This window comes from Natrix helvetica, assembly GCF_964273705.1.
Source record: "Natrix helvetica genome assembly, chromosome: 2".
Taxonomy (NCBI): domain Eukaryota; kingdom Metazoa; phylum Chordata; class Lepidosauria; order Squamata; family Natricidae; genus Natrix; species Natrix helvetica.
In genome coordinates, this window is record NC_138552.1 from 181,820,190 (window position 1) to 181,836,492 (window position 16,303).

At 35.8% G+C, this 16,303-nt stretch overlaps 1 protein-coding gene across 2 annotated transcripts in view; it reads right to left on the reverse strand.

Moving 5' to 3' along the window:
- Positions 1-11,210: 11,210 nt before the first annotated feature.
- Positions 11,211-16,303, reverse strand: part of ASCC3 (activating signal cointegrator 1 complex subunit 3) — a 225,777-nt gene continuing 220,684 nt past the window's right edge. Inside the window, exons 40-43 of one of the 2 annotated variants that reach the window (XM_081945730.1) lie at positions 13,668-13,877; positions 12,683-12,858; positions 12,494-12,593; positions 11,211-12,127 (exon numbers count right to left, since the gene is read on the reverse strand). In XM_081945730.1, coding sequence (XP_081801856.1) covers positions 12,077-12,127; positions 12,494-12,593; positions 12,683-12,858; positions 13,668-13,877 — 537 coding nt within the window. In that variant the 3' untranslated portion in view covers positions 11,211-12,076. The remainder of the gene's footprint in view (positions 12,128-12,493; positions 12,594-12,682; positions 12,859-13,667; positions 13,878-16,303) is intronic. The other variant, XM_081945729.1, reaches the window with a different exon arrangement.

Below are 16,303 nucleotides of genomic sequence, written 5' to 3' on the forward strand. Positions count from 1 at the left end.
GCCCAAACCAGTAGTAAAAAAATTGGCAAATGACCTCTGTCCTATATGATTAGTGAACTTCTGGCCTGGAGTCCTGCTAGCCCAGGAATTCCCTTAGTGAAATTCTTCACACTTAACTACAAACTATGCCAGGACAAGCTTATTTTCCCAGTCACCCTATCAGGAGAAATCCATGCAATTCACAAAATGCTTCAAACCAAGATTTGGATCCAGTGTGAAACTAAACAGTAGCCTACGGGCATCTTGAGGAAATGGGAGTCCTCCATTCTGTTCTTTTGGGACTTGATTTGGAGAAAGGGCAAATTATAGAGTGCCCTTCTGGGGCAGGATTTAGTATTGTGGCTGAACCACTGATGTCACCTTGTGGAAGTAAAGTGGGAAATATCTTCATGTGACAAGCTAACATGTACAAAACACACTTCCACAAATGGAAGAACTGGATTCAAAGGAAATATCTGAGAATACTCTGGATTCATCCTCCTCTGTTGAGGGCTCAATTAACTATGCCTCTAGACTACCGATATGTGTTTGAGTTATGGTGAGCTCTCTATATAAAGTGAGAATGCCCAAGTAAAGTGAATTTGAACAGATTTCCTATCTAACAACTCCGGACAACCCATGTAGTTGGCACAACCTGACCAACCTTTGCTGATCTTGAAAAATTAAGTAGGTTTGGACCTGACTAATGCTTGATAGGAGACCATTAAAAAAAAACTTGCCAGACTGTAGGCTGAACCAGAAGTTGCCAAACTTCTTAAAAACAGAAATGGCAAGTCAAGAAAACTTCATAGATGTGTCCATGCAGTTATTAACCTGCTGTACTGGAAACAAGTCTGGTTGGCTTTCAGTAATTCATTTCAGAGGTGAAATTCGACCGGTTTGGACTGGTTCAGGCGAACCGGTAGGACTGATTTCAATCGGTTCACTGAACCAGTAAAAACCACCCCGGTTGGCCTCGCCCTCGCCTCCCTGTCTGCCGGCCCAGTTGCTGCCTACTCCTTGTGGCCGCTCGCTTGCCCCTTCCAGCCGCCACGCCCACAAAACCAGTAGGGAAAAAGTTCGAATGTTTCCATTGATTCATTTAATCATAATTGTTAATTTTGGTGTAAACTAATCAAATTATTATCTTCTGCAGCATATTCTTTAGGATAAAATAATCTGTTTTTTTAGATACTACTATTGTCTTTTTTTAAAATTAAATTGCTTAGTTTGAACAGGTCACCATCTAACATAAAAACAAGAATGAGGCAATGTCCAAATATTTTAGACTTCAATTCCTATAAACTCCAGATAGCATAAAAATGGCAAGAGATTATGGGAGCATTCCCAACAATATACATAATATCTGGAAGATACCAGGATGCTTAGACTTTTTTCTAGAATCTTGTCTTTGTATAGTAAATAAAGTGGAATATTTATATTACAGTCTATTGAGGAACCTCATTGTAATCCCTTTTAGAAATGGACTCTCCCCTATTTTACTGTATATATAGCTCACTTTTCTGATTGAATAGAAAACAATTGATAACAATTCTAGAACTCTAATAAAACCACAAGTAAAACAAAATATAGTTTTCTTATATTTAAAAGGTAGGAACTTAAAAGATGTGTGTATGCCAACACATTGCACCAGGCTCTTTGGAAATACTATCAAAGTGAGAAGGGATTTGGGATCGAAATACTCATTTATTTAAGCACAAGCTTTGGGTAAGTGAGGATGATTTAAATGTTGACTCGAGTTCTTTTCCCATTAACCAAGAAATAGGTTGAATTCAGTAGAATGATATTTTGATTTGATGCGTACAAAATTGCACTGCCAGATTACAATCCTGATAGGCAACCCTTTCCTAATAATAAGCCCCACTGAACTAAAGATTCAGACCACATCCCCACTCTTGACTTAAGTGCTATTCACTCCTCCCCATGTTGGCAAGAGATTGCTATTAAAATGTGGTTCCTGGAGCATTGATCCATCCTGGGTTTGTCACATTTCTAGTGAATGTGTTGCCTTCTCTGTTAGATATGCTAAAACTCTTCTCCTTTTCTCCAGCATTATCACCATTCTTTTTATTAACTAGTGAGAAATTTGCACAAACCTGAGCGCTCTAACAAGCAGGTACAGGGATTTGGGTCTTCCTGAGATGAGGATAATGATGATTTATTAAACTTCTATGCCTTCTATTTTCTAATGGCTCTGAGTGACTCACAATGATCAAACACATTATTATTAGAAATATTTATTTCTCCTTTTCGGCTTCTAACAGTCATATGCCTAATTGTTTGCAAAACTATCTTTTAAGGGCATATTGCAGTGGTACCATAATAGTTACTTGTGTGCAGTGGATAAATGTATGTATGGGACAGAAAGAGAAGTTAGGTGAAGCAATATAACGTGTACTGCTAAATATCCTAACAGTGTGATTATAAAAAGTAACATGGAATGTAGCCGGTAAGAGAGTAAACAACTAAGAGAAATGGCAGGGATAGATCCCAGTCAATATTGCAAGGGAAGGGGTGTTGATTTTCCTAACAAATACACAATAACAAATCTAACTGGCAATAAGTGGCTGTAGACAAATAGGAGGGATTTCATCATATCTGAAGGTTAGCATTTTCAGAGAAGTGTCAAAATGAAGAAAAATATCGTGAGCATCGCCAGCTGCTATTTTTGGCATTCCAGTTAAACCTTTAAAAGGAGCACTACATACAACACAGGGATGAAAACATAGCTTGAAATATTCAGAAGAAAAGAAACTGCCTGTGATCACTGAACATATCTAGTGTTCTGTAGAAGAGCTGCAAAATCAATAGTTATTCAGAGGTCTTCTAAATTTGTCACTGGTACTTGGAAAGTACTTCTAAATATTTCCAACATATAGTATATAACATATATCCACATGGACTTTCAGAATAAAGGTTGCTTTAAACCCCACTGCCCCCATGAATAGAGAAATGAAAACTTGTTTTTATCATTCCTTGATGGAACAACTCTGAAAGATGTCTACATCTTCGGATGATCCTTGAACTTCCAGACAGCAAGCCTAGGATGTAATCCTTCCCCTCCTCAGCTCGTTTCCAATATGGAACCCCATTTTAATTATACTTTATAATCTTTGTAGACATTAAACTATCAAAAACTGTTTTCAGGTCCCAGGGGCTTTAATAGTATAGTATTTTAAAGTACCTGATCTCTTCTGAATTACACTCCTAATGTCTCCAAGTTCAAGAAGCTGGGATTTAATTTCAACGCTAAAGCTAAATAATTCTAATTGTGTAAATTGTCCAGAGGGATGATAATTTTTTAAAAAAAGCATCTTTAAGTTGCTCCTTGGAATGGAAAATATTGCTGAGTGGAAACTGAAGAAACCTGGCTTTATTTTATTGGGAGATTTTGACCCAATCACAGACAACGCGTTGTTCTTATCATGGCTATTATGCAAATAAATGTGACAGACTATTGAATAGTATGCCATATCACTGTGTAACTATGGTTAAAGAACCACAAATAGGATAAATTTGACTTCTTACCCTGGCGTTTTTTCCCCCCATTGATTTCCAACCTCAGTTGTCCAGCTTTAAAATGGGAACAAAAGTCCAGGCCATCTCAGAGGACATTCTCTTGAGAAAATGAATATTGCATCTGGCATATAATCTATTGTTTATGCTTTGCATTATTATAAGTTTTGGAATAATGATTTTACAAGACTTCAAAGGACATTTGCCATTTGCATTCTTCTGACCTGGAGCTGGGAACTAGCTCTGAATGTAGATTTTAGATTTCTACACTCATTCCAGATGTATGAGTGACTTTGCTCTACCCCAGCATTTCTTCCACTTGGCTCTTTTTAATGCTCCTGGCAGAAATGATAATGAGAAAGTATTCCAGCAGGAGCTGGTTTAGAAGCAAATGGATTCCATGGCAACTCCTGACTCCCCATGACACCAAATAGCAATCCTCTGTGTTGGAAATTGCCTGCGTGGCTGTCTTCCCAAGATCAGGTCTCTTATTGTGGGGAGGTTTCCTTGTTTCAAGTCAAAAGATGCTAAGAATTCCATATCCTGTGCATGAATAAGCATGAAGTGTCCACTTCTGAAAAACACACACACAGGCTGCTGTCTGCCTGTCAAACCTGCATTTTGATTTTTAAATATAGCTCTGTGGTTTGAAAAAGTTAAAAAAAAAAGGTAAAAGGAGCAAAAAAGGCCTGAGCTTAACCCTAATGAATGCACGGGCTTTTGTAGCTAGGGGAAAGAAAAGAGCTGAGGAAGATTTACCATACATGAATCTTGAACCACATATTCTCATTCGGACTGGGAACACAACCCCTGGTGCAGAAAATGAACCTGCAGTCGGTCAGCCCATTTGCCTTTTTTCAAAACAGGGAAATCTCAAGAGAAAATAACCTGGGTCTTCTAAGCACAGACTAAGATTGCCAGTTTGTTCTGCCAGTTCTGGCACCTCACAAAACCCAGGGATCAAGCAACCTCATTCCACAAGCACAAATTAATGCTCTTTTTTGTATTGTTTGATAGAGGAAGTGTAAAAGAGCTTATTTTTTAAAGATTGTTTTGGACACAGAGTTTTGGTTCCTCACAACTTGAGCTCTTTATTGGGCAAAATGTAGGCTGCTCTTCTCTCCTTTCTTTATCCCTGCATTCATTGCTTTAAAAGATTAGTTGATTACGTGCCATCAACTTGTTTTTGAATCTTATCAACCTTAGCATAGACTTTTTTCCCCAAGCAGATTTATCCTTAACCTGTTGTTTCAAGTTTCCCAGTGGTGCATTCATCTCCACTGTGACTAAATTCATCCACCTTACTGCTGGTTGTCCTCTTTTCTTTTTTTCCACCTTTGCCAGTTTTAGAGCCTTTTCCAGAGATTAAAAGTGGTAGGGGGAGATTATTTCTAAAAATATATTGCAGAGAAATCTGGGAATATGTTCTGTTGAAACTTTGCAAGGGTAACGTCCTTTAAAAAATCAACTGTTCTTATTTTAATCTCATTCTGAAAAAAGAAAAGAAAAAAGAAAAGCATTCTGATGCTTTTCCATTATGAACTCTGGACATGAAAACAATAACAACAACATGCATTTTGAAGGTACCTAGTTTCATTTCTCTTTCAATTTTGTATCACAAGAACTGAAATAAAATCGACAGGCTTAACTGAATAGAAAACCTTAAAAGATGGTATTATCTTTTAATCTGCAAGGAAAACAAATCCCAACAAGAATAATTTTGTTGGAACACTTTTCATAGAAATTGTACTTATCTTAGCTTCTCCAATTTAGTATGATCTCCCATGTAAAGCGAAGTGCAGTAGGTTCAACAAGCACGATCCAATAATGCTCCTTTGAATTGTGCACTAGACTGTTATTGCAACATGATGGAATTCGCTGATGGATGATTTAGTGTGGATAAAATTTAATTGATCTAAATCTACTAGACAACTTCACTCATACTGTCATATCTACATAAGACGCATTAGGGCTGCATAGCCTCTGAAAATATATTGGAATCATCATCATCATTATCATCAATCGTTTTTTCAGAATATTGTGTAGTCCAGGATCACAGACAATCAGATATTTGTGCCAAATGCAGAAGTGGGATGTGAGGATAATAAAGAATCATGTCCAATAACACAGATTATTTTTTCCTTCATGATTTTAAAACCTGTCCTTTAAAATTATTTCTCTTTGTGAACACCACGTCTGCAGCAGCAGGTTTAATAATAATTGGCTAAAAGAATTTCTTTAGGGCTCATGTTAACTTTCTTAGAATTCCGGTTTGAACTTTGATGTACTTAAGATACTAGTCTAGAAAACAGGAGACTGAGTTTTAATCCTGTTTCAGTCATGAAGCTGGCTGGGAGGACTTTAAGGCAGTGACTACTGTATCTCTCAACACAAAGTTTGCTGTTGTGGGGAAAAATAGGAGGGGAAAGGAGAGTTAGGTATGTTCACTTACTTATAAAGTAAGAAAGGCAGGATAAAAATGCAATTAATTGATTGATCCTGGTTCTGATCATTTGGTGGTGAAAAGATTCCAGCAATTTACTACATGCAAATATTTATTTGTAAATCATTGCTTTTTTTCCTCAATCATTTTCTCCTCCTAAAATCAAGTCCAAAGTTTCGCCTTCATTAGAGCATTCCTCTTACTTCTGATGATTATGGATTCTTTCGTTCATTCTTTCTCTCTTTTTTCTTTCTTTCTCTCTTTTTCTTTCTTTCCTTTCTTCTCTCTACCTCCCTCCCATCTACAATTCTGCAGCACACAACAATGGTACAGAATGTTGCAGATGTGGTTGTAAAACTTTATTTGTATAAATCTTGATGGATAAATTAGCTCTTTCATTTTTGGTCTCTTTGCTTTGTGCCCTGGACTAACTTTGAACTATCAAGTTTCAATATCCCTTTTATCTGCAGCCACGTTAGGATTACTGAACCTGCTAGTTCTGTTTACATATTTATTTGTCTTTATTTCCACTTGATGAAATTCTCCTAAAGCATCTTGCCCAGAGGTGGGTTGTAGGCGGTATGCCCCGGTACGGGCATACCGGAGCCAACCCGGAGCATCGGATACCGTTCTGGTATGGTGCTATGGAGGGCGCACCCGCCCACCCTCGCTTCTTACCATCTTTTTACATCTTCCGCGCTTCCGCGCACAGCGTGTACAGCACCTGCGCAATGCTCTGCTGAACAACTGGAGTGTCACGGAGGCCCGCAGAAGCACCAAGACACATGTGTGCACTGCGTGTGTGCACACGCTGTGTGTGTGTGCGCGCACTGCACATGTCCACCGGCAAGCCCGCTCCAACCATACAGGTTGGAACGTAATCCGCAACCCACCACTGATCTTGTCATATTGTTGGGGTATACCCATCCCTAAATCAAGTTACAAAATAGAAATCTGAGTACAAATATTTAGGAGGTCCATTGCTTAAATCTTGATATTCTGACAAGTATTCATTTATGTCTGCCTCTGTTCATTTAAGTGAACGGTCCTTGTAATAATCTATCCTTATACTTTTCCATTCCTAAATTTTCTCAGTATTTTGTAAGGGATTTTAATCCAAAAGTGTTGAAAGTCTCAACATATCAGGTCTACAGGAGGATTCCTATTCAGGAATATTTGTACTGAAAAAATGGAATGGGCATGGAAATTAAAAAAGTGGAGTGGTTTTCATTTCTCTGCAGCACAACCTACTTCGTTACATAACAGAACAACAAAATTGGAAGGGACCTTGATCAGGCAGGAAACTTTATACCATTTCAGACAAATGGTTGTCCAATCTCTTCTTAAAAACTTCCAGTGTTGGAGCATTCACTGATTAGCTGTTCTAACTGTCAGGAAATTTCTCCTTAGTTCTAGGTTGCTTCTCTCCTTGATTAGTTTCCATCCATTGCTTCTTGTCCTACCCTCAGGTGCTAGGAAGAAGTAGTTATCCCCCTCTTCTTTATGACAACCCTTGGATATTGGAACACTGCTATCGATGTCACCCCTAGTCCTTCTTTACAAAATTTTATGGATCTTCATTGCTTTGGATTTGATTTAAAAAGCGTGCTTTGGAAGAGAAAAGAATGCAAATGTGAACTTTTCTAGGTCTTTCCCCTGAATCGCATGGCATCTGAAAAGGGCAGCTTAGCATCTCATGAAAACACTCTTTAAAGCAGAGGTTCTGCATTTGGGGGTCCTGTGTACTTTTTTGAAACAAAATCCAAAGTCTTTGTTCACCTGCAATCATTTTACCTTTCACGTGTCTGCAAAAACTCACAATAATTTGAGTTATTTACTTAAGAAGGCCTCTTAAAAATAATGCAGCTTGGACCACTTGGAATGTAGTCTTCTAGTAGAGGTCAACTTTAAGGATTTGCTATTCCTTTATTTTGTTAGAAGACCAGCCATTTCACATTGGAGTTTCTCAAGGATTCTTAAAAGGAAACTTCCTACACAAAGAAATTTCATTTTTACCTTCCATATTGCGATTACTACTTTTATCTTCCATATTGCCATCACTCTGTTTTTCAGATAAAGTTGATTCGAGACTGAGTTTCTGTAGAGGAGCTTAAGCAATGGAGATAGTTGTAAACAATCCTTTAAAACCTTTCTATTTTTAAAGAGCGGCAGCTCTCCCAGATCACACAAGAAATCTTCCACTACTACCAGAAAGCATTTTTTAAAAAGACAAACTCTGGAAATACCAGGAACCTGCAAACCATATATTCTGCACTGAGATGAGGTCCCAAAGGATACTTAATGGCTTTTAGAAAAATACTTGTTTGAAAAATGTTAAACACTTGGAACAAGAAGAGTGAAATGTTTCAATAGGAAGACACTCTCCTATACAAACATCTTCTCTTGAATCAAACAGAAGAGTACCCACATTTGGATTCCTACATAATGATTGCAGTAAAACATAATTTTACACATCCTTGAAAAGACAACAATGAACATTTGTCAGAAACTGACCCTGGCAGCAATATTACACAGAGTAATTAGTCCCTAATGATATAGATCTGCTGTCAAATAAAGTTGCATGAAAAAAAAAATCTCACCAACCTTTCTCCAACTGTTATTGGCATCTGAAACATGCTCGGAACAGAAGAGATTAACACTTAACGGTAAGGAAGAGGTTACAGTGTCTAGTGTGAAAGATTTTCCCTAAGTTAATGCTACCTAAACATGCTTATTTCTGCTTAATGCACAAGTACTTTAAAATTCAAAAGAAACTTGCAGGAATAGTTTATAATTTGTTAATAAGTGATAAAGCAAAACCAGTAAGAGCTTTACTGAAAGAACATGAAAAGAATGGCCCATGGCATGGAATGTATAGAAATATAATCACTTTTGAACTGATTTCCGTTCTGAATGTATCTGTGCTTTCTTCTTCTAAATGTGGGGTTCAACCTTTTGTGTTTTATTCTAAATAATAGGATAGCATTCTCCTTTGTCACACTTTAATGTATGTCCTAAGCTTGTGCCAGAGGCATCAGATTCTGGAGTAGTTCTGAGGGCTTTATTACAATGGTAGGAGATGGATTATAATATTCTGGAGCTGAATTTTAAAATTAAATTGAACATATTAGAAAATACTACTACAGTTTATGAGAGTATAAAGCATTATTACGAAGGGAACATATGTATTTTAAGTAAAACCTATGTTATATTGTGCAATAAAATGCCATTATGTTTCTTTAAAAATACAATGCATATATCTACATAAAATTATAGGTCCTTCAGTGATTTTAACATTTAGTGGGTTTTAATTGCAGATAAATAAATGGACAGAATTTTAAAATTACATGGGGATTTCTTAAAATATGATCTACTGTTTCCAAGTGTATTTCATAAGACAGTTCTAAAGGAGAGCTACTAGTATGCCATATAAAGTGCAAAAATAAATTAGAACTTCCTTCAATTACCAAGAGCAGAGAAGATTGTAATTTTCCACAGATAAATGGTTCATTAAGAGGACTAATCAATTTAGAGAACAGAAGAATTAAGTTACCACAAACAATTTGGAACTTCACCAGAACCAAGATTCGTAGAAAATATATTTGTTATGCAATATGATCTCTGTGGAGAATCTGTAATGTACAGAGATTATTTCTTCTTTGGAGATTGTTTTTTCCTATAGAGTAAGAAACAAAGATATCTAAGCAGTAAATCTCTTAGACACCTTTCTCCAAATGATCCAGAAATCCAAAAATTATACTCGCTACTTCTAAAATCAGATTTTTATAAACTCACATTGCTGCCAGTCATCTTTTCAGATATATAAAATCCAAAAGGGTTAACTAAAACTAAAGATCATCAATTTACATTATCTTCACTAAGACCTAGTAGAATATCACAAGTAAAAGATGTAAAATAATGTAGTAATGTATAATAATCAGGCAGAAATACTCATTATATTAAACAGAGATAAATTAAAACTAATGAAGTAAGTTGAGCATTGATTAGTCCACTCTGGTATTTTGCAACATTGATATTTCGATTTGAGTTTGTTGGAGAAGCATCTCTTGTTTTCATTAAAAAAAATTATACCCCATGCACATTTTATAAATTGCATTTATATGCATCTCCTTCAAGAAAACCCAAGAGGCAGCCTAGGTCAGTGATCCTTAAAAACATAATTTAACACCCCTCCCCCCCATTGGTAACAGTGTCAAAGTGTTTCTCTAACCTACTATTATTATTATTTGGCTCATCTGGAATTAATCATTCTATCACTACTCTTAGTTTGTTACTTTTGTAGCATTGCCTGAGCTGCTCATATAATCTTTTTTTTAAAATTGAAAATATTACCTCAAAACAAAATATAGACCAATTCACAACAAAAGCTAACGAAGTATAATGATGCAATGCTTCAGGTTCAGTTCCATACAGTTGTTTTGGAATGCATGGAGACCCAAATGTAGCAGCTGTTTGCAATTCATTCAATCAGCTGCATGGTACCCCCAAAGATGCAGTGTTTTAAAGAATTGCAGATAGATGTTATAATCATATCCCTCCGTGCTCCAAAGCATCTTTTTTATGGAATTAAATCTGATGAATTAACCAGCAATATTGACCAAATTATTGCCGTTTGAGAATCGGGTGGCAAGCAAGTAACATGAAAATAGGCAATGGCCATCAAAACATTTAGAAGCATATAAATAGGCATGTTTTGCCTTTAAGTACAAATGTATGGTAATTCTTTCTAAAGAACCCCTTTATAGTCAAAGTAATTGATTTATTCAGTAACTTTCAGTAGTAATAGGTGGCCTGGGTACAATCCCAAAACATCTGGAGTAGTACTTGAACATCATTGGCATTGACAAAAGCACAGTCAATTGCAAAAGGCAGTGTTACTTGGAACAACTTATATCCTGCTGATGACACCTTTAATACCATCAAACAAGAACATCTCCCTCTCCCAGGTCCTTGGAAAAGACTCAATAAGTGGGATAAGAACGCCAAACCAAGTCTAAATATCTGGTTGACTTTGCACCAACCATAACAACAAGTTGGGCTTAAAACATTCGAAGTATGAAAGACCACTTTGAATATTCTGAGCCTAGAACAAAATAATATAACATGAGGTTTTTGTGCTACATATTGTTTTGAATAATTCAGTTCCTTACAACTGGAAACCTGGAACAAAATATTTATTTTCTGATTGCTATAAAAGTAATGTCAAAGGATATGCAGTAACACAGGAAATAATGAGGAATCTTCTGTTAAAAGTCAGAAAACTTAATGTTATGTACTATGCTATGTATTTTACTTTAATATAAAATCAGCTCCTTGCCACTGCTACTAATTAGGTGATAATATGGAGGAAAGTCTGAACTACTTTGGCTTTTATTCAGGCCTCCCAAAAGTTCACTAAAGTAAAATAAGCAGTTTTTATTACTAAAATCTTTACAACTACTGAATATTTCTTAGACAAGTATTCCAAGCCCTGTATAAAGAATTCCATATACCAACATGTATCAACTTGTGCATATTGCAGAAATTGCATTGCAATTTATTCTCTGAACATTTTGCATTTATTGCAAGATTTAATTAATCACTTTGAAGTGGACATTTCTTTTTAAATGTTTTTACAGTACTTTATTTTTATTTTTTTGCAAAAATAAGCTTTTGATGCCATGTGTTTTGAAAGGTGAGCCAGAAACCTTTTAAATGCTTAATAAGATATACTTGATTTTTTTTAATGCTTCCCATATCAACTTGCTTCTTTTTACACTGCTGGAAAATCAGAGCTCATAAGATATACACTGACTAGTGAAATTCTTGAAGTTCCAGGGATTCTGCAAACACACAATGTTCTTAAGTGCTGAACTTTATTTCCATGTCATACATATTTCACATAGAAAATTGTGAAATGACAAATTTGTCACAAGGGTTTGTCTTCAATTACAAAATCTTGCAATATATCCTAGCAGATGTACCAAATGGCTGTGAGTGAAATCCACTGGCCATGTCCATATCACTGAAACTGTCTTGTGATGTTATCAATTCATCTCTTTTGGAGCAGTAGTTACTGTAGTGGCTTCTTCAGTTGCACAGGTAGCTCCTTTATATCTATACAAATTGTATTTTTGGATCTTGAGAAGCGGTTGGAAGCACGACTTCCTGTCAAGTAATGGAAAAATTAGTTCTTGCCAATTAAAATGTCTATTCCTGACAAATACCAATCTGTCTGGAAGGAATGGTGGCATTTATATCAATAGAAAAACCGACCTGCTTTTACAAGGCTACAAAACTAATGTTTAAAAATGCAACTGGTTTATCAGGTCAAAAAGGCCACTGAGGCTAACTCTGTCATCAGAATCAATACAGCAGTCATTTTCAATTTTCTGGTGTTGAAGCTGGATGCTGATTGCACTAAGGCAAACAGTCTTCCCTATTCCCCGAGTGAAAATGCTAGAGAAGGAAAGTCCATATGGCATATTATTTCAAGCCCAAGTCATTAAAAGTATCAGAGAATTCAGTGTTGACCTGTGCTGAGGTGCTAGCTGGTAAGATGTTCAGACAAATGTCATACTGTTGGTCAATTCCAAGGTAACTGTCACTCATCAGATACAATGTATAGATATATCTGGAAGAGAGGAAAGGATATTGGTTTTCATTTCCAAATCAATCTTCTTTCAAAATAATAATTTAAAAAACCAAGCTACATCATCTTACCTTCCAGGTATTTCTGGGGTATAAAAAGCAACTGAGATCACATTCTGATTTCTGACATAGCCCACTCTTTTCAAAGCCACCAGCTCTTTTTTGTCCACTTCTCCTAGGATCACAAACCATCCCTCATCCTTGACTTTAGGGAATCGAGGTGCAATTGCTTTGGTGTCTTGCTTGCCCTGAAAGAAAATATAATTTAAGACTGTCACTTACATAAATCTATTCTCCATATTAAAATGTAAAATGCAGAAATGTCTGTTCTTCAGGAACACTGGCTATCTTTGACACGAGAAACAGACAAAGGATACTGAGGCTAGGAAACTACTGCTACTTCAGTTATTAAAGACTGAATATTCAAGAAATATTGTCTGGTCAATTTTTGAAAAAAGCTATTTTTTTCTCATAAAATGATAGTGTAACCATTGGCATAGATTTCATAGTATTTCAGAAAAATATATAGTTTATATGCATAATTAGATTTATTGTTATTAAATAAATATGTGATATGTTTAGTTGTTTTATGTCAATTTATATTATCAGTTTTAGAGGTTTATTTTTTCCCTTTTGTTTGTTGTGATATTCTAACTTAATAACTAATTAATTTATTGGGTGTGTATGTATTACTGTCTTAATTTGCTTTGGTATATTGTTTTCTCTGTTTCTTTTTAAACACTGTAATAACATTATTTTAAAAAATACATAAAGTGATCCACGTACTTATTTATTCACTACAGTTTTGACACTATTTTTTCAAAACAGTATGAAAGAATGGAACCAAATGGAATAAAATAGGACTCAATTATCTAGCCACCACCTTTTGCACAATTGATAATAAATAAAGTTGTTAATAGAAAAAACATCAGCCATACAGCAGCAAAATATTAATCATATAAAACTGATTTGCTCTAAATCTATTATGACTCTAAAATATACAATACATTGGAAAAAATTAAAAATGGACATTAAGCGATACCCTAGGACACCTTACCTTGGTGAAACCAATACGCAATCTATGCAACTTAATTTGGAGAACATATTCTTGATCTGCATGCAATTTCATCCATTTTTTATCATCCCGAATGTTCATTGACAACATTGGAACAATCATTTCCTTTTGTTCATGGACTGTGTCATCCCAGCAACCTTTAATAATCATACTAATCTCTATAACTGGCAAGTGGGACAAGTAATGCCAAGCCTGTGAAAAGAACAAAGAGCAAGAAGATAAACAAATATTTCCAGTTATTCTAACTTTATTACAATATATTAAATTAAGCCTACACAGACTTTCCCCCCAAAGATCTAGCTTGATAGATCACGAAAGTTACATAGAAAGAAGCACAGACAATGAAATGTAGATAATTTAGAAATGCTTCCTTGGGAGAATCACATATAAGTGAGTTTTCCTTAAATTTCCACAAAAGTCAGTAGTACTTTAACAAAACAACTCAAATAATTATAATCAATATTCTATGCTTTGGCTACTTCTATCCAAGTAAGCATGGAACTACTCAAGAGTAACATATTTAGTAAGGTAAGTAGTATGTTTTCAATTACTGAATTCTATTTATAATTCTATTCTAAATTAACTCTCCCCAACACAATACATGAATGAAACACTGGTTATTGATAAGGCAAATACAGAATTAAGAGGATCATTTGACATAATTATTTCAAATCTAAATTCTTTTTTAAAGTTATCCATGCTTCCAAGTTTCTGGGCTTTTTTGAAATGAATCTTTAATATTAAATGTTCTTAAAAATATCAATGTTTAATGGGCAATATTTTGTTATACCCTTCCAGATTAGATATTCCAACAATTGTTTATGTGTTCAATCAGGTGAAGCTATGCTGCCAACTGAATAAAGGCTAAGAACTAGTACAGGTAATCCCCAACCGATGACCCCTTATTCAGGGGTCATATGACTGTTACAATTGGTCTGTGAAATTCCAGCTGCTTCAGTGTCCTTGCTGTCACAATCCAGGTGTTCAGATACAATGGCTCATGATTATAACATCACAATGAGCCCCCAACATGTGATCATCATTTGCAATCTTCCTTACTGGCAACCCATAAACAAGTCAATGGGAAAGATGGCAGGGAAGGTTACAAGTCACTTTTTAAAGTTGCTGTGCTGATTTTTCTCCTGAGAAGCCCCATTACAGAGTAAAAGATCTATCAAAGCTCTTACACTCCATGTCCCCCCTGCCCATGATCCTCGGCTTGTTTTGCCTGTGGCCCTTGCCCAGCTATATCTCCTAGCACCTACCTATGGCCTTCATCTACTTGTCTACTCTTCCCAGGCCTGCCCGTAGTATCCAATGCCTCAGTACTCCTTGCCTGGGGCTCCCACTTTTTCCTGTTGAACGACGTTTCTGGTCTACAGGCTACAGTGACAGTTTCTGAGCAATGCAGTCATATGACACAAACTTTATGATTGCATCACTTAGCGATGGCAATCCCAACGGCCATCCTAACCTGAAAACTACCTCTAATATTGGCTATGTTTGATGAGTCAACTTCCCTACATATAGATTCCTTAGAGGATCCAACTTTCTCTCCACAAAGTATAACAAAACAGATTTTGTTAAAATGTCTGTTTTTTAGCTGCTCAATTTCCTTTAATGTTGATTGTGGTTTTCAGAGAACAGTTGAAGAATGCAAAATGAATATACTGTCAGACTTTCTCTTATTGTTTCTGCTACCAACCGAAAAACAGTTAGTGCGCAAATGATTTCCCCTCAAACTGCAATTAGTGTAACAACAATAGTAATATATTTTATAGATATCATATTGATCCTCAAGTTACTAGTTATCCTCCAAGCTCCATTTTGGAATTCTGATACTGAAGTTTGTATGCATTTTCTCATTTGAGAAGGCCTTCTTAAGAAGTCTGCTTATTGTACTTTCAATTCCTGTAGTGAAAAAAGTTATTGTATATAGAAGCTTCCCCATATTTTCATTGACAAATTCTTTTCAGCCACCAAGGTGACAGACCCATGTTATTGAGATATGTAATGGATAAAATCAGAGACTCTCTAGTCTTTGAATCTATTATTCAGCATATGTACACACATCGTGTTTACCTAAAATTTTAGCACTGATTCAGCAGCAAGGGCTACTTAAACTCAACACTATACATCTATCTATGTGACCTGATCACATCCTTACAACATGAAAATTCTTAGTTAGTGTAGCACATACATATACCCACTTCTTAACTGTTTATTTTCCCCCCCAATTAGGAATTCATCATTCAATGCTTGGTGTGAAACTTAAGTAGCAACAAAAAAGTAAAAACGGTCTCTTTCAACAATGAAATGAGTCTTCAAATTATAATATAAAAATTAATATTTTATTAACAAAATCTGGGAAAAATTCCTTTCTTTCAAATATTCTGTAAAACCGTAGTGTTGGGTTTCCCTTGGCTGCTAATGCAATGGAATATAATCAATTCAAGGAACCAGAATCTCAGACAAGTTTATTACTGACACCTATAAAGCCATTATGACAGAATTCCAGTGTCTCTAATGCAAACCTTATTCATAGTTTCTACCTCATCTACCCTTTTCAGGACTTCAAAGTGGTGTGCACAGCACTTCCTCCTCCAACTTTTCTCCAT